Source organism: Mustelus asterias, chromosome 4, assembly GCF_964213995.1.
Source record: "Mustelus asterias chromosome 4, sMusAst1.hap1.1, whole genome shotgun sequence".
NCBI classification, from domain to species: Eukaryota; Metazoa; Chordata; class Chondrichthyes; order Carcharhiniformes; family Triakidae; genus Mustelus; species Mustelus asterias.
In genome coordinates, this window is record NC_135804.1 from 83,773,024 (window position 1) to 83,798,060 (window position 25,037).

Consider the following 25,037-nt stretch of genomic DNA (forward strand, 5'->3'; position numbering starts at 1 on the left):
CAGTCCCACACATTAACCTTTACAAACCCTAATTCCACAGGTATAGAAAAAGTCACAAGAGCGGTTTCAGGAATAAGTAACTTCTGTTAGGAGGACAGATTGGAGAAGCTGAGCTGCTCTCCTGAGAGAAGAGAAAGTCTAAAGGAATTTGGTAGAGATGTTCAAAACAATGAGAGCTTTCAACAGAATAGAAGGGAAGAAACAGAATAGTAGAGAACCAGAGGGCAACAAATTAAATTGACTGACAAGTGCACCAGAAGTAACATGATGAAAATCTTTTTTTTATGTTAGAAACAGAAAATAGGTGCAGGAGTAGGCCGTTATGCTGCAGCCCTAAATGACTTTAAAAGTTGATTTTCTGACTCTTCCTGCCTCCACTTCACCTATGGAGCAACTTTAGAGCTCTTCAATTGTGCCTTGCTGTGCTCTGCAATTTTGGCACCACTTTCACAGGTCTGACATCTAATCTTCTTTAAAGTTGAATTTTCAGTGCTTTGGGGTCCATCACTTCTGCCACCATGTTGGATGTTGGTTAGTCTAGCTTCACAATGATCACTGAGATACTGGTGTGTTCAAACAACAACTGCTTTATTTCATGCAATTAAACAAGGTACAGGTATCAATGACTAGGTATTACACTGCTGAAGCTATGAATATTCTCCCCTCCCTTTCCTCATCATGTGTTCTCTTACATCATCATTATGGGAGGTGCTTTTTACACAGTCCCACACAAACCCTAACCCTTTACAAACCCTAATTCCACAGGTATAGAAAAAGTCACAAGAGCGGTTTCAGGAATCTAGGGTCTGGAATACCCTAGATATTCCAGCACGAGGCAGCAAGTGGAGGCACAAGAAACTGGATAATTGAAGAAAAAAGATCTTCAGGCCTAAGGGGAAAAGACAGAGGGGATTGAGACTAGCTGAGTTGCTCTTGCAGAGAGCCAGTATGAATGGACACAATGCCTCAAATGTCCTCTTTCTATATTGTAACCATTCTATGAGATATAATACATGTGCACAGCTGACTCTGAGAAATGAAGTAATCGTCTATGTTTTGTTTCACATGCTAATTTCTAACACTTATCACCTAACAGAACAGAAAACTATTTTCAGCTTTGCCAACCATCTGATAGTATTATGACATATTCAATTTTTACTGTGAATTTTTGTGTGCCACTGATTTAGTCATTTTATCTTCTCACTGGACTTTGATTTCACACACTATAACTGATGTAAAACTGCTGCCATTGTACATTCCCACACTAGTCCCACACACCTAGATGAGCCAGCAGTGCTTGGTCTTTAAATTCCTTCAAGATCTCTCCCCTATTTTTGTGAATTCGTCCAACCATGTTTTATACATCTACTCTTCCCTGGCCAAGGGCAATCAACCCTTTGATCTCTGTTTTGGATCAGACGATAGGAAGTGTGCAAGGGTAGTCAGCTGCAACTGGTCTAATATTTCTCAATATCAATGATAAATATTGAGTTCTCATACCTTGTTAATCACACCCCCACCATCCCCTCCCCCCACCTCCCTGATAGTATGGCCAACACTGAGAACATGTTGGGTGAAGATTTTTCATCATGAATGTTAAAATACCATTGGAACATGTTCCTAATACAAGTTTCCTACTGCAAACAAATTAAATAAAGGTATTGAAGTCTTTAATAACTGTAATCCCTTTTAACTGAGAAATGTAAAACCAATTCTTTTAATGCTCAGGTTGACAACACACCAGAAGATTGGAAACAACATATACTACTGCAAGGATTCATTATCATGACTACCTTTGCATTCATTTAGGCTACAGTAAACAGAGAGTTTATTGTACATGATTATGTAGAAGAATTAGGTCCTTACCAAACCCTCACTGGGCATGATATTCGTTAGGTGGACAACTTCAAGATGTGCAGACTGTGACACCAGGGAATCCGATGAAAGTGAGATGATGTGATCGCAGATCCCTGACAATGTTTTACACTGTAAGGAATCAGAACCCAAGACAGGTGTTAGTAATATGAAAAAGAACTTACCAGCAAATTTCCTTATCCCTTCCATCTCCTGTTCTTTTTATAGTTACCACATGAAAGCTAGTTGTTAATCATGCAGCATAAACTGCATTATGTAGAAAGAGACCCAATGTTAATTCATCATGTATATTATCTTTGTATTTTGAGACATACAATTCGAGTTATAGAGTCCTAGAGGTTTACAGCATGGAAACAGGCCCTTTGGCCCAACTTGTCCATGCCACCCTTTTTTTAAACCCGTAAACTAATCCCAATTGCCTGCTTTTGACCCATATCCCTCTATACCCATCATACCCATGTAACTATCTAAATGCTTCTTAAAAGATAAAATTGTACCCGCCTCTACTACTACCTCTGGCAGCTTGTTCCAGACACTCACCACCCTCTGTGCGAAAAAATTGCCCCTCTGGACACTTTTGTATCTCTCCCCGCTCACCTTAAACCTATGCCCTCTAGCTTTAGACTCCCCTACCTTTGGGAAAAGATATTGACGATCTACCTTGTCTATGCCCCTCATTATTTTATAGACCTCTATAAGGTCACCCCTCAGCCTCCTACGCTCCAGAGAAAAAAGTCCCAGTCTATTCAGCCTCTCCTTATAACTCAATCCATCAAGTCCCGGTAGCATCCTAATAAATCTCTTCTGCACTCTTTCTAGTTTAATAATATCCTTTCTATAATAGGGTGACCAGAACTGCACACAGTATTCCAAGTGTGGCCTTACCAATGTCTTGTACAACTTCAACAAGATGTCCCAACTCCTGTATTCAATGTTCTGACCGATGAAACCAAGCATGCTGAATGCCTTCTTCAACACTCTGTCCACCTGTGACTCCACTTTCAAGGAGCTATGAACATGTACCCCTAGATCTCTTTGTTCTGTAACTCTCCCCAACGCCCTACCATTAACTGAGTAAGTCCTTCCCTGGTTCAATCTACCAAAATGCATTACCTCACATTTGTCTAAATTAAACTCCATCTGCCATTCATCAGCCCACTGGCCCAAATGGTCAAGATCCCACTGCAATTGGAGATAACCTTCCTCACTGTCCACCATGCCACCAATCTTGGTGTCATCTGCAAACTTACTAACCATGCCCCCTATATTCTCAACCAAATCATTAATATAAATGACAAATAACAGTGGGCCCAGCACTGATCCCTGAGGCACACCGCTGGTCACAGGCTTCCAGTTGAAACAATTTCACCACCATTTCTGTCTCATATTCTGAAGAAAACCCCAACTTTCACATCTGATTTATAATGTTGCTGCCTCGTTTTACTGCACACTGTGTATTCAGTAACAAACAGACACCGCGATATTAATTTAGCAAAGTTTTAAGTGAACATTTTGCACTTTGTTAGTGAATAAATCTAGTATTAGAATTTCTGCTGGCAATGGAGCTGTTCATTTATATTACAGGCAGCTTCATTAGACAAAAAGGAAGGGAGATGGTTACCACTACTCTGCCCTCTGAGACAGTGCAAGTATTGACTACTTTAACACATAACACACAATTTTGCTCATACAATTCACAAAATTGGACACCAAGAAAGAGAAAGCCTGATTTAATATTTTAAAAGGTTATCCGTTCATGTTTCACGGTCCTTTATTAAATGACATTAGAATACTCTCACAGACAATAGTGACTTCCTAATAGCATTATGGAGGACCTCAATTGGATTCTGTGCTATTTCCATCTGACTGATCAATGAAAATAAAACTCCTGAAAATCCACTTAGACATTGGAAGAAGCAGCAAATTGGAGTTGTGTACAGGGCATGTTTTCATGGCCAGATGACTTTACATTACTCTTTGCGGCCTGGCCCAGTTTGGACTGCTTGATTACATAATTGATGTACACTTTTCTCAATAACATCTAACCTGCGAAACTAACATTCTTAATGTTACGTAATGCATTTGTGTAAGGTTTCTCATCTCCATTATACCATTTTGATAAAGTGGAGAAAACTGCATTTCTAATATACAGGCAACCATACGGCGTGACAAGATATCACTTCAGAATTTACAAACTATGATGATTAGAATGTGTGAAATAACTGGTCCAAAGCATCATTCATCCCTTAAATAAATAATTTCAGCTGGACAGAAAATAACCCAGCACCCACTGTAAGAGAAAATCTACCCAACACTCATTGTAAATGACCCTGCAGGTTAATGGGGCTCCACTGTAAATTATGCATCAAAGTTAAACAACTAAAACAAAGTTAAAAGATTAATGCTTCAATCTCAGAAAGCAAATTCCAGAGCTTTCATCAGCAAAACTGCAACTGCGCACAGCTGAGAGAAGAATAACCTAATGAGAAATTCAGTAATCCAGAGGCCATGTTCCAGTCAATAACAATTTATGTTCAATTAAGCTACTCAACTGCACGGATTCAAGGGAAATGTTGAGTTCAATTTTCCAATTTTCCATCTGCGGATAGGGAACAGAGAGTGAGACTGTTTTTGCTGGCCAATCCCATCCCTGGCTTGGAGAAACAGTCACATGTTCCAATTTTCAAGGCACCCCAATAATTGGCCTGGTGACAGGTCTCTTGCTGGCAAGTTCTTCAGGTAAGTTTAAGTTTATTTATTAGTGTCACAAGTAGGCTTACATTAACACTGCAATTAAGTTACTGTGAAAATCCCTTAGGTAGGTGGGGTCTCAAAGGTGGAGGGCCAATCAGGGGCCTTCCAGCTTGATAGGATCAATTATAGGCTGCAATGGAAGGTAAGTGACAGAGAGAGGGGGCTTCAAAATAGAACCATCCTCTATCCATCATTTTTAAATCTCATTTTAAAATATGTTTTCTGAAGCCAGGTCACCACTGTAGGAGGGGATGAGAGTTCACCAATAGAGATTGTGTGTCTGTTGCATAATATATCAGCTAACAGCCAACTGAAGGGAGAAAAGTGTGATGAACAGTGAAGGGGACGACTTTTATGCTTAATATCACGGACATTTTACGCGTTTATATCAAATTTATGTTGCCCGGTAATGAATGATGGGAAATGTTGTCAGCAGCTCACAGCAATGCGATGACTCATGGAGAGGTTCCTTGCACCCCCTAATCACTTCAGACAGTCTTAATCACTTTAGACTCCAGGCAGGGAAAACATAGACAATAGCTCAACTGATTAGATAATGCAAGAAGTTCAAATCACAAAGGGAACCCTCCAGAAAGAGATCAGCCCAGGGGAAATAGGATCACTTCATCATTAGCCACAGATCAATTCCACCTATCTAAAATGGCTTTTCAAAACTTCGCTATTGTGTCACTGCTTTGTGTTATTTGTTTTAGTAGGTGCTGATCACATAACTTGTAGTAAATGACAATAACCCACATGGGTCCCATTCATGCTATCAGCAACTGCTTGAATTATCATACGTTTGGCGCGAAGTTCAAAACCCTATAAATTGTAAAGCGCACACTGGCCAGGGGAAGCAGTTGGCTAGCAGCTGTCTTCCCCCAGGCCTGTGGTTTTTTATTTTGATGTGGAGATGCTGGCGTTGGACTGGGGTAAACACAGTAAGAGTTTTAACAACACCAGGTTAAAGTCCAACAGATTTATTTGGTAGCAAATTCCATTAGCTTTCGGAGTGCTGCTCCTTCCATTCCATCTGACGAAGGAGCAGCACTCCGAAAGCTAATGGCATTTGCTACCAAATAAACCTGTTGGACTTTAACCTGGTGTTGTTAAAACTCTTACTGTTTTTTATTTTGGACAGGGAATAAAGTTTGTGTTGCCTTTTTGTACTGTACTCATGTCTGCTTGTCTTTTATGCTGGTAGGAAGCAAGAAATTTCCCCTTACAAACAGAAACAAATTATTTGTGTTATGAACAATGTATAATTTTCAGTTGAATGCAAATATTTATGTGTCAGGTAAAAATGGTTTCAGTTACATTTAGGTTTTCTTTTTGAAACTTGGTGCCTCATTATCTGGATAGACTTTTGGCTAAAATGTTTTCATTTCAGCCTTGTGCTTGTTTGTAAAAATCACGTTTTTAATTAAGGTTTACAATCCCTGAGGTTAAAGAGAGGGTTTCAGGGGGTGTTGTAAGTTCAGTGATTTTGGAAATAAAACACAACCTAGAAAAGCTTTACTGTTGCCTAGCGACAGAGATCCAGTGACCCAGACACAGAAATACAAGAGATGAGAGGGAATGCCCACTGGGGTCAGAAAGAGAGGATGGATTTTTTTTCAGCTCAGAAGAAAAACTGCAAGACTAATGAGTTATGGGACTCTGTAAAGTGATCAGTTTAGCAGAGATACCAAAGGGAGAGAGTTCAGGGAGCTAATCTGTTTGCACTTCAGTTGAAGAAAGAGTGGGCAGGATTTTCCAGCCCCTCCACTGCATTGTGTTTTCCAGCAGCAGAGGCAGCTCATCATCAGCTGCCAGCAGAACCTTCCAGTTCTGCCAACATCTACGGCATTTTGCGTGGCTCACCTGTCCCACCATGGGCATGTCGCCTTCAGTGGGACCAGAAGATTCCACTGACAGGAAGGGCTGGAAAACCCCACACTGAGTTTAAAATTAGGTTTTTGGGTGTCTCGGAAAGAGATACGAGTTGAGTGAGAAGCATCAAGTGAGTGCTCAGGAATTCAACGGAAGAAAACCGTTTGTAAGTGCACCAGTACCAAGCAAGAAGCCTTTATGTCAAACTTATAGTAACTCCTCACTGCTCTGTGTGTCTGTAAAAGTACTTGAGGTAAAGAAATATGGGAATTTGAATCGTCTTCTTGTATTGCGATTTTTCCAACATTTTGATCTGGTGTGATACAGTTCAAATTTCTTGTTTTGATAAATACTTTATTAAAAGTTCATCATTGCCCTTTGACATTCAATGGCATTACCAAAGTTGAATTCCTCCTACCAACATCCTGGGGGTTAACATTGATCAAAAGCTGAACTGGGCTAACCATCCAAATACTGTGACAACGACAGCAAGTTACAGGCTAGGAATCTTGTGGTGAGTAACTCATCTCCTGACTCCCCAAAGCCTTGTGCACCATCTACATGGCGCAAGTCAAGAGTATAATGGAATACTCACCACTTGCCTGGATGAGTACAATTCCAACAACACTCAAGAAGTTCAACACCAACCAGGACAAAGTAGTCCACTTGACTGACACTCCATTCACAAGGATGTGAACAGTCCCTCCCTCCATCATTGACACATAGTCACAGCAGTGCACACCATCTACAAGATGCTCTGCAGGGATTTACCAAGGCTCCCTAGAAAACACCTTCCAAACCCATGACTGCTACCATCTAGGATAAGGGCAGCAGATACATGGGAACACCACCATCTAGAAGTTCCCATCTAAGCCATGCAACATTTGACTTGGAAATATATCACCCTTCCTTCATTGTCACTGTTCAAAATCCTGGAACTCCCTCCCGAACAGCACAATGGATGTACCTACAGCACAGGGACTGCAGTGGTTCAAGAAGGTAACTCACCACCACCTTCAATTTTCTTGATGTGGAGATGCCGGCCTTGGACTGGGATGGGCATAGTAAGAAGTCTCACAACACCAGGTTAAAGTCCAACAGGTTTATTTGTAATCACAAGCTTTCGGAGCATTGCTCCATCATCAGGTGACCTGATGAAGGAGCAGTGCTCTGAAAGTTCGTGATTCCAAATAAATCTGTTGGACTTTAACCTGGTGTTGTGAGACTTCTTACTGTTCAATTTTCTTGTCCATCGTCTTTCGTTGCTTTTATTCAAATCTTCATGTTCTTAAAAGTAGACTGAAATGAATTGGGTGACAAATCTAGAAGTAAATTTGGCTTTGACAATCGCACTGAACACTAACCATCTCATTTTAAACTGTCTATGGGCCCGATTTTACCAAAGTTTCGCACCCGTTTTCGGGCGCAGAATCGTGGTAAAGTTGGGCGTCGGGCCTAAAACACGGTCCAGACCCGACCCAAGGCCAATCGTGCCTTTACCAACGGCCGATCCGGTGCGCGCCCGAATCGGCCAGCGGGTCGATTTAAATGCATTTGCATGCATTTAAATCGGCATAATGAAGCCCGCGCCCAACTTACCCAAGGATTCCCACTTTACCAGGCTCCAATCCGATCGGCGCCCGCGCATTTACCGTGTTGCTGAATTCAAGTCCGATAGGGCTTCAACTCAGCAACTGAACCGCCGAATCGCCCCCGACCACCCTTCGCGGACCGCCCCCGCGAACCACCCCGGCAGCCCACCCCCCCCCTGATCGGACCACCCTGGGACGCAAACCCCGCCAGCAGCACCTCCCCCCCACCCCCCGGGATCGGACCCCCCGGGGTCCCGACCTACCTTGATCGCTGGTGTCCGTCGAAAGCATCTTGCGATCCTGGATCCTGGCCTTGCTCCGGGGGTCCTGATGGGTAGAATGACGTCTCTTCACTGGGGGGGGGGGGGGGGGGGGGAGAATGTGACATCTCTTCCCTGAGGGGGTGGGGGGGGGGGATGTGACATCTCTTCCCTGAGGGGGAGGGTAGGGGGGGATGTGGCGTCTCTTCCCTGAGGGGGGGGGGGGTGATGTGACATCTCTTCCCTGAGGTGGGGGGGGGGGTTCGGGAGGGGATGTGACGTCTCTTCCCTGAGGGGGGGGTTGGGGGGGATGTGACGTCTCTCCCCCTGGGGGGGGGGGGGGGGGGGGGGCGTAGACGTCACATCCCCTCCCACCCCGCCCCCCTCCGGGAAGGGATGTCACATTCCCCCCCCCCCCCCGCCCCAAGGGAAGAGACATCACATCCTCCTCCCCCCCACCCAGGGGTGAGACATCACATCCCCCCCCCACTCAGGGAAGAGATGTCATATCCCCCCCCAACCCCTCCCTCAGGGAAGAGATGTCAGATCCTCCCCCCTACTCCCCTCAGGAAGAGACGTCACATACTACCACCCCCCCCCCCCCCCACAGGGAAGAGACATCAGATCCCCCTATCCCCCCCCCCCCCCACCAGGAAAGTCAAAGGCAGTGCAGATAGCAGTGCTGTCAACGCTGCCTTTGACTTTCGCGCTCAGACGCGCTGAGTGCTGTCGGCTTCAAACTGCGCATGCGCAGGTCGGTGCTCCGACAGATGCAAATGCGCTAGGCCCCGCCCATTGGACCCGTGCCGAAAAAAGGCGTATGGGGGCGCTGGAGCGCGGCTGCCGGGCGCGGGTCTGATTTACGACCGCACCCGGCACTTAGAGCCGATTTGGTAAAATCAGCCCCTATGTCTCTGTCACAAAGGCATTTGTGCTTTATCAGCAAATTTAGCAAGCTGAAAAATGTTTCTTTTGACTCTACATGCTAAATTCCTGCATGTCAGCCAACGATTCAGTGTTTCTGATGAGATTGTAGGCAGGATGCTCTTCACTGGATGAGATTGGTTAACTGGGTTACAGTTTCTGTTTTAACCCGAATATCAAGTCCTTAACCTTAACAGACATTCTCAAAATCTTTTTGTTGAACTGGCTCTGCATAGTTTGGTTCACTGTATTTGCTGGCTTTCTGAAGGAGTTGTCCAATTAGTCTCACACCACAAGGACCACACAACCTACACCACAGGGACTGCATCAGTTCAAGAAGACAGTTAAGGATGGGCAATAAATGCTGGCCTAACCAGCAATGTGCACATCCCATGAAATTTGTTTTTAAAAAAAGGTTCCTGTGAATTTGTTCGATAACTCCCCTTCACAGTTTCTAAAAAAAAGAGCTCGAATCTATCAAGCCAGATTTCACTCTGGGCACTGACTTGTCCAGTATTAACAGCAGCAGCAGGGATCATAACAGTTATCAACCAATAATTGCACATAACTCAATTCATTTAATGAGAGCTTAAAGCAACTTCCATTCACAAGCCCAAAAATACGAAATAAATTGTACGGGGCCTCATGGACAAAAATGGAGAAATCCTGTATCACTTTGAGAAGAATGGAATTCTCCCAGTATCCAGGCAAACATTTCACCCTTAATCAAACCACAAAAAACAGATTAATTGACTGTTCACATCCTTGTTTGCAAATTGGCTGCCATGTTTAGCAACAGAACAACAATGACTGCACTTCAAAATAATTCATTGTATGTAAAGCATGTATCTCCTGAGAGAATAGAGAAGGTGTTATTTAACTGTGAACTTTTTCACTGAACAGCAAGTCAATGAATATGAGATAGAACAAGAGGAAATCACTGTGGAGTGCTAAATGCATTGACGTGTACTCATATGGTCAACATATATCATACAATAGAGATTTGAGGACATAATTTCGCTATCACTGTTGGAGATGATGGAATGTCATGCTTTGGAGGTGCCATCTCTCAGGTGAGGTGAAATCAAGACATTCATCTATCCTTTCTTTCTTCTTCTTTGATGGGATGAGGGCTTCACTGACAGGACCAGCATTTGTTGCCCATCAATAACTGCCTGAGACTGAGTGGCTTACTATGCCATTTCAGAGGGCAGTTAACAGTCACCCACACTGCTGTGGGTCTGGATTATCATTAACCTGTTGTAATCCCAGCTAATGTTAATAGGACAGGTCAGATCCCAGAGTGAAACCTGGCTTGATAGGTCCTAACTTTTTTTTGCCCATAAAATTCTGTAGGGAAACTACTGAACAAATTTTCAGGAGTCTGCTGATACTGAACTTTTAATACAAAGAATAAAACACAAATTAAACAAGAAAAAATAAATATATTACATCAGACAAAAATGGTTGTAAGTATCTCAATACAAACATAAGATGATGATTTCATTTCCCTATATCCCTTTACCCCAGCAATATCACGACAGATATATGCAAATTCAGGAAGATAAAACAATTCACAATATTTATCTTATAGTCCAATATTCAGGATAAATGTGAAGCACAATTGAATTAACAGGCAAACTGTGGTCAGATACACCACACTCCAAAGTAAATGACATATGCAACTAAAACATATTTCACAGATTTCTCAACAACCCACCCCCGCCCAGGTGTTTGCCACATTGTGAGCCAACAAGTCTCACTGAAACTTTGGCCTGAATTTTGCAGCAGCCATCCAATCATTTTGTGTGACACCCCCCCCCCCCCCGCCCCCCCATGCCCAATCCCACCCCAGCAGGTTTTCCTGCAGTTGAGGTGGCTCACTAAGGCAGTCGATGCAATCCTCCAAACTCGCCGAAGTCTACATTTTGCGTGATTCACCCATCCCGCAAGCTGGGGAGCTGATGCGGGGTATCAACTTTGGCAGGATCCCGCTGGCTGGAAGGGCTGGAAAATCCCGCTCTTTGTCTTTCTTACAAGGAGTTCCAATCTCCACATTTGAAGAACTTGTCTTGAAGCTTCCTATAAACTTCACATCTACTTGGGCAGCTGCAACAATGGTCCACCTCACAGGGTTTCAATCTTCCTTTCTCTAGATCTTCAAGTACACTTGAATTCAACCCTCCAAGCATATTTTGAGATCCTCGGCTGTGTCAAACAGACCACCATTACTCCAAAAAGCTCGCAGTATGGAGTCACCAATCTTTAGGGCACCTCTCAAGTCCACTTTGCTTAGCTTCAGGTCAGCTCCTCGCAGCTCTCTCTTTAACTCCGCTCTTCTCTATTCTTCCAACTTGACTTTTTGGAACTCTTTCTGATCCCTATCTTTGTCACTGCCTGGGACTTCTCTCCCCGTCCACCTGCCCACGTCCTGCCTCCTCCTTTTTACTAATTCATGGGCTGAGTCAGCATTTATTGCCTATCCCTAATTGCCCTCAAGAAGGTGGTATTGAGCTGCCTACTTGAATTGCTTGAACTCTGGTAGAGGCGGCTGAGGGACTTCACTGGCGCATTCTGGGAGAAGTCAGCCCAGCACAGCAACATCTACTAAGAAGTAGGAAGCGGAAGAACACCTCCAGTGATAAACGGGAATTAGAGCATCTGTTAGAGGGGGCTGAGGGGCGTCACTGGTGCATTCTGGGAGAAGTCAGCCCAGCAACATCGACTAAAAAGATCTGGTGTCAAGGAGCGGTAAGCCCGAAACACTACATTAGTGTTTCCCTCCTCGAACCAAAACAAAGGCCACTGTGAGAAGGTAAAAGTGAAGGTAAGAGTCTTATTCATTTTCTTCAATAATTTAGTTGGTGCTAGAAATGCCGGTCAGTGGGATTAAGTGCTGCACTTGTAAGATGTGGGAGATCCGGAAGTGCACCCATTTGCAGCTCTTTACAGAGCGCATGGATAGGTTGGAGCAGCGGTTGGATGCACTTAGGAGCGTGAAGATGGTGGAAAGCATCATAGATAGGAGCTTTAGAGACGTGGTCACACCCAAGGTGCAGGCAGATAGATGGGGGACCGCTAGAAGGGGCAGGCAGTCAGTGCAGGAAGCCCCTGTGGTCATCCCCCTCTCTAACAAGTATACCTTTTTGGATACTGTTGGGGGGATGGCCTATCAAGGAATACAGCAGCAGCAGCCAGAGCAGAGGCACCACGGCTGGTTCTGATGTTAAGCAGGGAAGGACAAAGAGCACGAGAGCAATAGTTATAGGGGACTCTATAGTGAGGGGTGCAGATAGGCGCTTCTGTGGACATGAAAGAGTCTCTAGGATGGTATGTTGCATCCCTGGTGCCAAGGTCCAGGATGTCTCTGAGTGGGCAGAAAGCATTCTAAAGGGAGAGGGTGAACAGCCATTGGTACATGTTGGTACTAATGACATAGGTAGGAAGAATGATGAGGTCCTGCAGCAGCAGTTTAGGGAGTTAGGTAGAAAGTTAAAAAGCAGACTCTCTAGGGTTGTAATCTCAGGATTACTCCCTGTGCCACGTGCCAGTGAGGCTAGGAATAGGAAGATAGTACAGCTCAACACGTGGCTAAACAGCTGGTGTAGGAGGGAGGGTTTCAGATATCTGGACCATTAGGGTCTCTTCAGGGGCAGGTGGGACCTGTACAAAAAGGACGGGTTGCATTTAAACTGGAAAGGCATAAATATTCTGGCCGGGAGGTTTGCTAGTGTCACACGGGAGAATTTAAACTAATTTGGCAGGGGGTGGGAGCCAAAGCAAAAATGAATTAACTGAAGGGGAACCAGAGAGTCGGGCCAGTAAGACTCAGAGAAACAGCAGGCAGGGTGGGATTGCTATTCAGAGAAGGTGTGGTGGACTGAAGTGCATTTGTTTCAATGCAAGAAGTGTAACAGGTAAGGCAGATGAACTTAGAGCTTGGATTAATACTTGGAACTATGATGTTGTTGCCATTACAGAGACTTGGTTAAGGGAAGGACAGGATTGGCAGCTGTTTGCATACAGATGTTTCAGGCGGGATAGAGGGGGATGTAAAAGGAGTGGCTCATACAGCGAGGCAATACGGGTAGTGCTCAGGAATAGGAAGGGTGTAGTCACAATGTTGGGGGTTTACTATAGGCCACCCAACAGCCAGCGGGAGATAGAGGAACAGATATGTAGGCAGATTTTGGCAAGGTGTACAAGTAACAGGGTTGTTGTGGTGGGAGATTATAACTTCCCCTATATTGACTGGGACTCACTTAGTGCTAGGGGCATGGATGGGACAGAGTTTGTAAGGAGCATCCAGGAGGGCTTCTTGAAACAGTATATAGATAGTCCAACTCGGGAAAGGGCCATACTGGACCTGGTATTGGGGAATGAGCCCAGCCAGGTGGTTGACGTTTCAGTGGGGGAGCAATTCGGAAACAGCGACCACAATTCAGTAAACGTTAAGGTACTGATGGATAAAGGAAAGTAGAGTTCAGGTACTAAACTGGGGGAAGGCTAAGTACAACAATATTGTGCAAGTACAACAAGACAGTGCAAGAGGGAGGAAGGACGGGGGATAGAGAAGAGGAGAGCTCAGACCAAAGGATTGAGATGTGTTTACTTTAATGCCAGGAGTATAGTGAATAAAGGGGATGAGCTCAGAGCGTGGATCGATGCCTGGAAGTGTGATGTGGAAGCCATTACAGAGACTTGGGTGCCTCAGGGACAGGACTGGATACTCCAGGTGCCGGGATTCAGATGTTTCAGGAAGGACAGGGAGGGAGGCAAGAGAGGGGGTGGAGTGGCACTGCTGATCAGGGATAGTGTCACAGCTGTAGAGAAGGTGTATGCGGGGGAGGGATTGTCTACAGAGTCTCTGTGGGTGGAAGTTCGGAGTGGGAAGGGGTCGATCACTTTGCTGGGAGTTTTCTATCGGCCGCCCAATAGTAACAGGAAGGTGGAGGAGCAGATAGGGAAACAAATCCTGGAGAGTTGCAATAATAGCAGAGTTGTTGTGATGGGAGACTTTAATTTCCCAAACACAGATTGGAATATCCCTAGGGTAAGGGGATTGGATGGGGAGGAGTTCGTTGGGTGTGTTCGGGAGGGTTTCCTGACACAGCATGTGGACAAGTCTACAAGAGGAGAGGCTGTACTTGATCTGATACTGACCAATGAACCTGGACAGGTGTCAGATCTCTCAGTGGGAGAGCATCTTGGGGATAGCGATCATAACTCTATCTCCTTTATGCTTGCATTGGAAAAAGAGAGGATCAGGCAAGGTAGGAAAGCGTCTATATGGAATAAGGGGAAATATGAAGACATAAGGCAGCAAATTAGAGGAGTAAATTGAAAGGAGGTATTCTTGGGGAAATATACTGAAGAGAGATGGTAGTTTTTCAAGGAATGTCTGTCTAGAGTTCTACAGGACAACGTTCTACAGGGAGGAGTTGGTAGGTTAAAGTAACCGTGGTGCACGAAAGCTGTGCGGGAGCTAGTCGAGAAGAAAAGGAAAGTGTACAAAAGGTTCAGAGAGATAGGGATCCAGATGAGTATACGGCTTGTAGGAAGGGACTAAAGAAGGAAATTAGGAGAGCCAGAAGGGGTCACGAGAAGGCTTTGGCAGGTAGGATTAAGGAAAACCCGAAGGCATTCTATAAATATGTGAAGAGTAAAAGGATGAGACGTGAAGGAATAGGGCCTATAAAAGGTGAAGGCGGGAAAGTCTGTACGGAACCAGTAGAAATGGCAGAGGTGCTTAATGAGTATTTTGCCTCGGTTTTCACAGAGGAGAAGGACCTGGGTGGATGTACTGTGGGCTTGCGGTGGACTGAAAAGATTGAGTATGTGGACTTTAACAAAGAGGTTGTGCTGGAATCTTTGAATGGCATCAAGATAGATAAGTCCGGATGGGATGTACCCCAGGTTACTGTGGGAGGCGAGGGAAGAGATTGCAGAGCCTCTGGCGATGAGCTTTGCGTCATCGATGGAGACGGGAGAGGTGCTGGAGGATTGCGGATGTGGTTCCTATTTTCAAGAAGGGGAATAGGGATAGCCCAGGAAATTACTGACCAGTGAGTCTAACCTCAGTGGTTGGTAAGCTGATGGAGACGATCCTGAGGGACAAGATTTATGAGCATTTAGAGAGGTTTAGTATGCTCAAGAATACTCAGCATGGCTTTGTCAAAGGTAGATCGTGCCTTACGAGCCTGGTGGAGTTCTTCAAAAATGTGACTAAACACATTGACGAAGGGAAAGCGGTAGATGTGGTTTATATGGATTTTAGCAAGGCGTTCGATAAGGTCCCCCATGCAAGGCTTCTAGAAAAAGTGAGAGGGCATGGGATCCAAGGGGCTGCTGCCCTGTGGATCCAGAACTGGCTTGCCCAAAGGAGGCAGAGAGTGGGTATAGATGGGTCTTTTTCTAAATGGAGGTCGGTCACCAGTGGTGTGCCCCAGGGATCTGTTCTGGGACCCTTGCTGTTTGTCATTTTCATAAATGACCTGGATGAGGAAGTGGAGGGATGGGTTGGTAAGTTTGCCGACGACACGAAGGTTGGTAGGGTTGTGGATAGTCTGGAGGGATGTCAGAAGTTACAGAGGGACATAGATAGGATGCAAGACTGGGTGGAGAAGTGGCAGATGGACTTCAACCCAGATAAATGCGTAGTGGTCCATTTTGGCAGGTCAAATGGGATGAAGGAGTACAATATAAAGGGGAAGACTCTTAGTATGGTAGAGGATCAGAAGGACCTTGGGGTCCGGGTCCATAGGACTCTAAAATCGGCCCCGCAGGTAGAAGAGGTGGTTAAGAAGGTGTATGGTGTGCTGGCCTTTATCAATCGAGGGATTGAGTTTCGGAGTCCGGGGATAATGATGCAGCTATATAAGACCCTTGTCAGACCCCACTTGGAGTATTGTGCTCAGTTCTGGTCGCCTCATTACAGGAAGGATGTGGAAAAGATTGAAAGGGTGCAGAGGAGATTTACAAGGATGTTGCCTGGATTGAGTGGCATGCCTTATGAGGATAGGCTGAGGGAGCTCGGTCTTTCTTCCTTGGAGAGACATAGGATGAGAGGAGACCTAATAGAGGTATATAAGATGTTGAGAGGCATAGATCGGGTGGACTCTCAGAGGCTTTTTCCCAGGGTAGAAATGGCTGCTATGAGAGGACACAGGTTTAAGGTGCTGGGGGGTAGGTACAGGGGAAATGTTAGGGGTGAGTTTTTCACACAGAGGGTGGTGGGCGAGTGGAATCGGCTGCCATCAGTGGTGGTGGAGGCAAACTCAATAGGGTCTTTTAAGAGACTCCTGGATGAGTACATGGGACTTTATAGGATAGAGGGTTATAGTTAGGCCGAAAAGGTAGGGATATGTTCGGCACAACTTGTGAGGCCGAAGAGCCTGGTGTGTGCTGTAGTTTTTCTATGCTTCTTCTATATTAGACAGGAACTGAAGAATGTAGATTGGGGGCAGATGTTTGAGGGCAAATCAACATTTGGCACGTGGGAGTCTTTCAAATGTACGTTGATTCAGGACCAGCACATTCCTGAAGGATAAGTATGGCAAGTTTTGGGAACCTTGGATAAAGAGAGATATTGTGAGCCGAGTTAAAGAGAAAAAGGAAGCATTTGTCAAGGCTAGGAGGCTAGGAACACACGAAGCAAGTGTGGAATACAAGGAAAGTAGAAAGAAACTTAAGCAAGAAGTGAGAAGGGCTAAAAGAGGTCACGAAAAATCATTGGGCAGCAGGATTAAGGAAAATCCCAAGACTTTTTATATGTATATAAAGAGCAAGAGGGTAGCCAGGGAGAGGGTTGGCCCACTCAAGGGCAGGGGAGGAAATCTATGCATGGAGCCAGATGAAATGAGCGAGGTATTAAATGAGTATTTTGCGTCATTATTCACCAAAGCGAAGGACTTGGTGGATGATGAATCTGGGAAAGGGTGTGTAGATAGTTTTGAGTCATGTTGAGATCAAAAAGGAGGAGGTATTGGGGTTCTTGAGAAACATTAAGGTATTCAAGTCCCCAGGCCTGATGGGATATACCCCAAAATACTGAGAGAGGCAAGGGAGGAAATTGCTGGGGCCTTGAGAGAAATCTTTGTATCCTCACTGGCTACAGGGGAGGTCATGATGTGGAAATGCCGGCGTTGGACTGGGGTAAGCACAGTAAGAAGTCTCACAACACTAGGTTAAAGTCCAACAGGTTTATTTGGTAGCAAATACCATAAGCTTTCGGAGCTTGCTGCTCCTTAGGAGCAGCAAGCTCCGAAAGCTTATGGTATTTGTCACCAAATAAACCTGTTGGACTTTAACCTGGTGTTGTGAGACTTCTTACTGTACAGGGGAGGTCCCAGAGGATTGAAGAATAGCCAATGTTGTTCCTTTGTTTAAGAAGGGTAGCAAAAATAATCCAGGTAATTACAGGCCAGTGAACCTTACGCCAGTGGTAGGGAAATTATTGGAGAGAATTCTTCGAGACAAGATTTACTCCCACTTGGAAATAAGTGGATATATTAGCAAGAGGCAACATGGTTTTGTGAAGGGGAGGTCATGTCTCACTAGCTTGACCAAGTTTTTCGAGGAAGTGACGAAGATGATTGATGAGGGTAGGGCAGTGGATGCTGTCTACATGGACTTTCAGTAAGGCCTTTGACAAGGTCCCGCATGGCATACTGGTGCAGAAGGTGAAGTCACATGGGATCAGAGGTGAGCTGGCTAGGTGAATACAGAACTGGCTCGGTCATAGAAGACAGAGGGTAGCAGTGGAAGGGTGCGTTTCTGAATGGAGGGCTGTGACAAGTGGCATTCCTCAGGGATCAGTGCTGGGACCTTTGCTGTTTGTAATATATGACGAGACTAGGCAATGACGAGACAGAGTACAGGAATGAGATAGAGAATCTGGTGAACTGGCAACAATAATCTCTCCCTCAATGTCAACAAAACGAAGGTGATTGTCATCGATTTCAGGAAGCATAAAGGAGAACATGCCCCTGCCTACATCAATGGGGATGAAGTAGAAAGGGTCGAGAGCTTCAGGTTTTTAGGTGTCCAGATCACCAGCAACCTGTCCTGGTCCCCCCATATCAGCACTATAGTTAAGAAAGCCCACCAACGCCTCTACTTTCTCAGAAGACTAAGGAAATTTGGCATGAGAGCTATGACTCTCACCAACTTTTACAGATGCACCATAGAAAGCATTATTTCTGGTTGCATCACACTTGGTATGGCTCCTGCTCTGCCCAAGACCGCAAGAAACTACAGAAGGTCGTGAATGTAGCCCAATCCATCACGCAAACCAGCCTCCCATCCATTGATTCTGTCTGCACTTCCCGCTGCCTTGGCAAAGCAGCCAGCATAATTAAGGACCCCATGCACCCCAGACATTCTCTCTTCCACCTTCTTCCTCTGGGAAAAAGATACAAAAGTCTGAGGTCAGATACCAACCGACTCAAGAACAGCTTCTTCCCTGCTGCTGTCAGACTTCTGAATGGACTTACCTTGCATTAAGTTGATCTTTCTCTATATTCTAGCTATGACTGTAACACTACATTCCGCACTCTCTCATTTCCTTCTCTATGAACAGTATGTTTTGTCTGTATAGCGTGCAAGAAACAATACTTTTCACTGTATGTTAATACATGTGACAATAATAAATCAAATCAAATATATAAATGATTTGGAGGAAAATGTAACTGGATTGATTAGTAAGTTTGCAGATGACACAAAGGTTGGTGGATTTGCGGATAGCGATGAGGACCCTCAGAGGATACAGCAGGATATAGATCAGTTGGAGGCTTGGGCGGAGAGATGACAGATGGAGTTAATCCGGACAAATGTGAAGTAATGCATTTTGAAAGGTTTAATACAGATAGGAAATGGCAGAACCCTTAGGCAGAGGGATTTGGGTGTACAGGTACACAGGTCACTGAAAGTGGCAATGCAATTGGAGAAGGTAGTCAAGAAGACATACGGCATGCTTGCCTTCATCGGCCGGGGGCATTGAGTTTAAAAATTGGCAAGTCATGTTGTAGCTTTATAGAACCTTAGTTAGGCCGCATTTGGAATATAGTGTTCAATTCTGGTTGCCACACTACCAGAAGGCTTTGGAGAGGTTACAGAAAAGATTTACCAGGATGTTGCCTGATATAGAGAGCATTAGCTATGAAGAGAGGTTGGAGAAACTTGGTTTGTTCTCACTGGAACGATGGAGGCTGAGAGGCGACCTGATAGAAGTCTACAAGATTATGAGGGACGTGGACAGAATGGATAGTCAGAAGCTTTTTTCTAGGTTGGAAGAGTCAATTACTAGGGGGCACAGGTTTAAGTTGCGAGGGGCAAGGTTTTTACCCAGAGGCAAGTTTTTTACCCAGAGGGTGGTGGGTGCCTGGAACTCAGATATGATGGTGAGTTTTAAGGGACGTCTGGACAAATACATGAATAGGATGGGAATAGAGGGATATGGTCCCCGGAAGGGTAGGGGATTTTAGTTCAATCGGGCAGCATGGTCGGTGCAGGCTTGGAGGGTCGAAGGACCTGTTCCTGTGCTGTAATTTTCTTTGTTCTTTGCTGCAATCCATGTGAAGTAGGTACACTCACAGTACTATTAGGGAGGGAGTTCAAGAGCTTTGACCTGGCGACAGTGAAGGAATGGTGATATATTTCAGGATGGTGAGTGACTTGAGGGCAGGGACTTCTAGGTGCTGGTGTTCCCACATATCTGCTCCTTATGCTTCTAGATGGCAGTGGTTGTGGGTTTTAAAGATGCTACCTTAAGAGCCTTGGTGAGCTCCTGCAATGCATCTTGTAGATGCTGCAGATTCCTGCCACTGTTCATTGGTGGCGGAGGTACTGAATGTGGAAGGGATACCAACCAAGTGGGCTGCTTTATCCTTATTGGTGTTGAGCTTCTTGAGTGTTGTTAGAGTTGCATCCACCCAAGCAAGGGGAAGAGAGTATTTCATCACACTCCTGACTTCTGCCTTGTAGGTTGACAGGCTTTGGGTGGTCAGGGGGTGAGTTACTCACTGCAGAATTCCTGACCTGTTCTTGTAGCCACAGCATTAAGATGGTTGGCGCAGTTCAGTTTCTGGTCAACGTAATCGGATGTTGATAGCAATGGTAATGCCATTGAATGTCAAAGATTGATGGTTAAATTCTCTCTCATTGGAGATGGACATGGTCTGGCACTTGTGTGGCCCTGGAATGGAATGGTGCCCCACTTCAGGTCACTTGACCTGCTTTTCATGCCATGTGTTCATATTTTCTTCTGTACAGACGCGCAGGGCCAGTTTCTGGCCTGAAATGCAAAAAAATACTAACTGCACGTATGTGGCCATTTCCCAGCTGGTGCATACGCAAAAGGCCCAAGCCTTACTGGGAACTGGAGATCACAGCGTCCCATTTTAAATCAAGGTAAGTATTTTGTCTCGTAACATCTGGGCCTCTAGGTTACTAATCCAGTGACATTACCACCAAACCACCTCCCCAGGCTCTCCTAGCAAGCTGGTCAATATTTATTCCTCAATCAGCATCGCTAAAACAAGTTAACTCGTTAATCAACTTGTTGCTATTTGTGGAAATATGATATGTACAAACTGCTTCCTGCACTTGCCGAGAAAATGACTGGTGATGACACTCCAGGGTAATTTTTTGCAAAGTGCATTCGGACATCCGAGGTGTGTGCTCCAGAATTGTTAGTTCTTCTTTCTTTGTGGTATCAACAGCACTCTAGTTAGGATTATTTTAATGGACAAATGCTGTGTAGATTAAGCTCCATTAACCAGATACTTCAGATCATTCTAAACCTAGATTCAATCTTTTTGAGTTCAGGTTATAAAGTAGCCACATCACTGATAACAAGCTGCAAGAACACATTGCTGAACTGACTGCTTTCCAATGTCACTGTTAATTTATGATCTATTTATAGTGTAGTGTTGGAAAGGTGGGTGGTTAATAGAAACTAAGGTGAGTTCTGTGAATCATGAGGCAGAATCTGGTTTCGTGCCTCATGGCGATTTTGGTAGTGGAGGGGACATTTAATCGGTGAGAGTGGCAGGTGGGGACCCCGCCATCTTCCCTCCTCCATCCCAGTTAAGACCGTGGTGGGAAGGCCCATGGATGCCCTTCCTTACTCACCACCAGTTGAGGCCCTTCATTCTATTGCCACTGGTATTAACCCAGCGGTGGGCAGAGGGCTCAACATGTGGGGTGTGTAAGCTTCCTTTGCAGGTTCTGGCAAGGGAGGAGCGGGGAATGAGGATGCTCTATTCCTCCACACAAGTGCATAAAACCAGATATGCATTAATCCTTACTTCCTGTCTCATCTCTTCTACAGATTTTAAAAAGGAAATAAAAATGACATCAAAATATTTGGCTGGATTCTGTGGTCAACAGCAAAGTTATGATGCTCACCCCTGAGCTCAAAGAAAGCTATCCACCGAGATCTACCGACCTCACTGGCATGGATTTTCCCCTTTCTCAGGGTATGTTTGAATCTGATGCCAAGTTAAGGAGATCTCCACATTTATAGCTGCAATGATGTCACCAAGCAGGGTAATCATATTGAAGTATTCTCACAGACAGCAAACCAGGAAGTAAAAATCACTGAATCTTTTAATTTCATATTTTACAGATAGCGAAAAAAATGATTGGGGCATATGCATGAAGAAGCTAAAATAACAAACTTTAAAAAAATTATTTTCAAAATGTGTAATTTCACATCGGAAAAATTTGACCTTCAACCTATTGGATTACTCTTTCAAGGCCTGTCATATCATTTAGTAGTAATTATGCATATACTAACTGATTAAAAATCCATACGACCATAAGACATAGGATCTGATATAATCCTCAAATCCACTTTCCCGCCTTATCCCAATAACCTTTGATTCCCTACTGATTAAAAATCTGTCCACCTAGCCTTGAACATACTTCACAACCCAGCCTCTACAATTCTCTGCTGTAAAGAATTCCACAGATTCCCTACCCTTTGAGAGAAGAAATTCTTCCTCATCTGTCTTAAATAGGCAGCGACCCCTTATTTTGAGAGTATGCCCTCTGGTCCTAGACTCCCCCCACAAGGGGTAACAACCTCACAACATCTACCCTGTCAAACCCCATGAGAATCCTATATGTCTCAATAAGGTCACCTCTCATTCCTCTAAACTCTAATGAGTGCTGGTCCTACCTACTCAACCTCTCCTTGCAAGAAAATCCTTCCATACCCAGGATTAACCTAATGAACCTTTTCTTGGACTACCTCCAATGCCATTATATCGTTCCTTAGATAATGGAACCAAAACTGTTCACAAACTCATGCCATGTATAATTTAAGCAAGACATCCCTTTTTTATATTCCATTCCCTTTGAAATAAAGGCAAACATCTATTTGCCTTCCCGATTAAGTCTCATTCAACAAGGGTTCAAGGGTTAACAGCAAGACCAAGACTGGAATGGTCACTTTACACTTAAATTACCACTTTAGTCTCTGAGCCAAGAGCAGAGCCATTTCTGGGTTGGGAATCCAAACATCTGATTAATGGGCCTTCCAGTTGCTCTTAATGGGAGCCAAAAATTCAGAGCTACTCTCTGAGATTGCTGTCTAATTGGGGAGAGCAGGTGGGATTCAACGTCAGAAGCACAGATGATGGATTACAATCACAGTGAAGGCACAATGTTGTACAGATTGCTCAGTGAGAGACACAAAAGACATAGAGAATGGATGGGAGAGATGAAAGGGCTGAACCCCTGCAATCTCAGGGGTGCTTCCCTGGAGGTGAAGTTAAAAACAGTTAAGAGCACAGAGGGAGGTGCTTTTTGCAGAGGATGGCAGGCCAAGCATGGCTGGAGGTCAGAGAGGAGGTGAGCAGCTGGTGTGCAGTGCAGCGGATGTGGTTTCATGCCGGAATAATTTAATGGTCCCTTGAGATTTGGCACGATGAAGTGCACTCACTCTATCACCCCTTTAGTAGTGTTTGCAGCAGAGATGTTATCTGAGGTGTACAATTTTCAGCCACACACAAGAATGTCTTCCAAGCTCCTCCTGTTCCCGCTTCACAAACAGGACTGACAGCTGCCTTCAATTCCCATTACCCCCTACACCCTTGAATCTCAAACACTTCATTCCTCACACTCTGCATCTCTGCCTTTTCTCATGTTAGAAGAAATCCCAAACTCCTGAGAAAAATGGAGAAACAGAGATGGAGTTGCATTATTGGCCATCCTGATAGAAATGGAACAGGAAGCTCTGGAAATGGGCGGGGTAGCAGCAGTGCAGTCCGTTGCCATTGGAAAGATAATGGAGGTGCCACAGAGGCTTGGAGGAAACATTATATATCACAATGTCACTTGATTTTGATTTGTTATAGCACAATGTCCAGGTCAACATTTACCTCTCAACCAAGACCACTAAAACAAATTAAGTTATTATTCATTTCCTGCTTGTGGAATCTTGTGTGCAAATTTGCCAGTTTTCATACATTGCAACAATGACTACTCTTCAAAATTACTTCATTAACTTTATCACTTTGACACATGGTGAAATCATCAAAGGGACAAATAAATTCAAGCACTTTCTTTCCATTATTTCAGTATTGAAATCAAATTACTGAGCATTTTACAAAATGCAGGTGATAAATCAAGAACTCCCAGCATGGATTGTTAAAGACAGTAGGTGTTTGAAGAAATGAATTTTATTTGAAGAATGACTGCCAGACAATCCAGTAGTGGCGCTTGAAACTGAATCAAATTAAGGTGGGTGAATTGACTCGAGACTGATGTCAGGACCTAAAGTGTCCTGGCTTTCCCAAATCGCAAAGTAATTATTTGGACAATATCTTTGGTGCAAACAATGATGGTGTGTACGTGAATTCCATTCTTTATTTTTGAATGCCTTACAGAAAAAAAATCACTGGAGAATTAAACTATGTTTGGCAGTCAATCTTCACACCTCTACAATGAATCTGCCTTCAGTTGGTAAAGGGAATCTTCTCTGTTTGCCATGGTAATGGCAAATTTGTCAATTTTTAGAGGGGCTATGAAATTGCAATTAATTACATGTGAATGAAAGCACACAGGTAATTTATTAGAGAGCCCCAAATGAAAGCACAAAGTTGGTGAAAGTAAACCGTCTGAGCAGAAAGATAAAGAATTGGTTTTCAACTGTGATAGCAACAAAAGAAACAAACCCTTATTAGCATTAAATGAGCAACAAGACGGTATGAATCGTGAGATATAACCACGGTGACAATGCAAGGTCTTAAAATGCAAAATGTCAAGATTTCAGCCGGCATAATCATTCAGATGTTGGCAATAGCACAAACCTTTCGATAATGACTGCCCTAGGGTCTAAGGGGCTAAGAGCTCCGAAAGCTTGTGTGGCTTTTGCTACCAAATAAACCTGTTGGACTTTAACCTGGTGTTGTTAAACTTCTTACTGTGTTTACCCCAGTCCAACGCCGGCATCTCCACATCATGACTAGGGTCTATGGCCAGAGGGCCTTCAGGTACTTTGCAGTCTATAGCAAATTTTCTGGATCAAGATTATCATCATGTAGCTCTCCCAGGTGACATAAAAAACAGGGTATGGTGAGGCTGTCACACACACTTTGTCACAGAGCTGGTACTTCTCTCATGGGGAATTTCCATGTCTTAACTAGGAAGCTGAGCTAAGCCTCAAGAGGCTATGAGGTAAATTGTTCTCTACACCCGCTGCAAATGAAGTAATGCGGAATGCATGGAGAGGAAAACCAGGCAGGAAGGGTTG

At 44.4% G+C, this 25,037-nt stretch overlaps 1 protein-coding gene across 1 annotated transcript in view; it reads right to left on the reverse strand.

The window, feature by feature from the left end:
- LOC144492818 (connector enhancer of kinase suppressor of ras 2) overlaps positions 1-25,037 on the reverse strand; it is a 751,457-nt gene that overhangs the window by 462,426 nt on the left and 263,994 nt on the right. Inside the window, exon 6 of the mRNA XM_078211295.1 lies at positions 1,867-1,986. Coding sequence (XP_078067421.1) covers positions 1,867-1,986 — 120 coding nt within the window. The remainder of the gene's footprint in view (positions 1-1,866; positions 1,987-25,037) is intronic.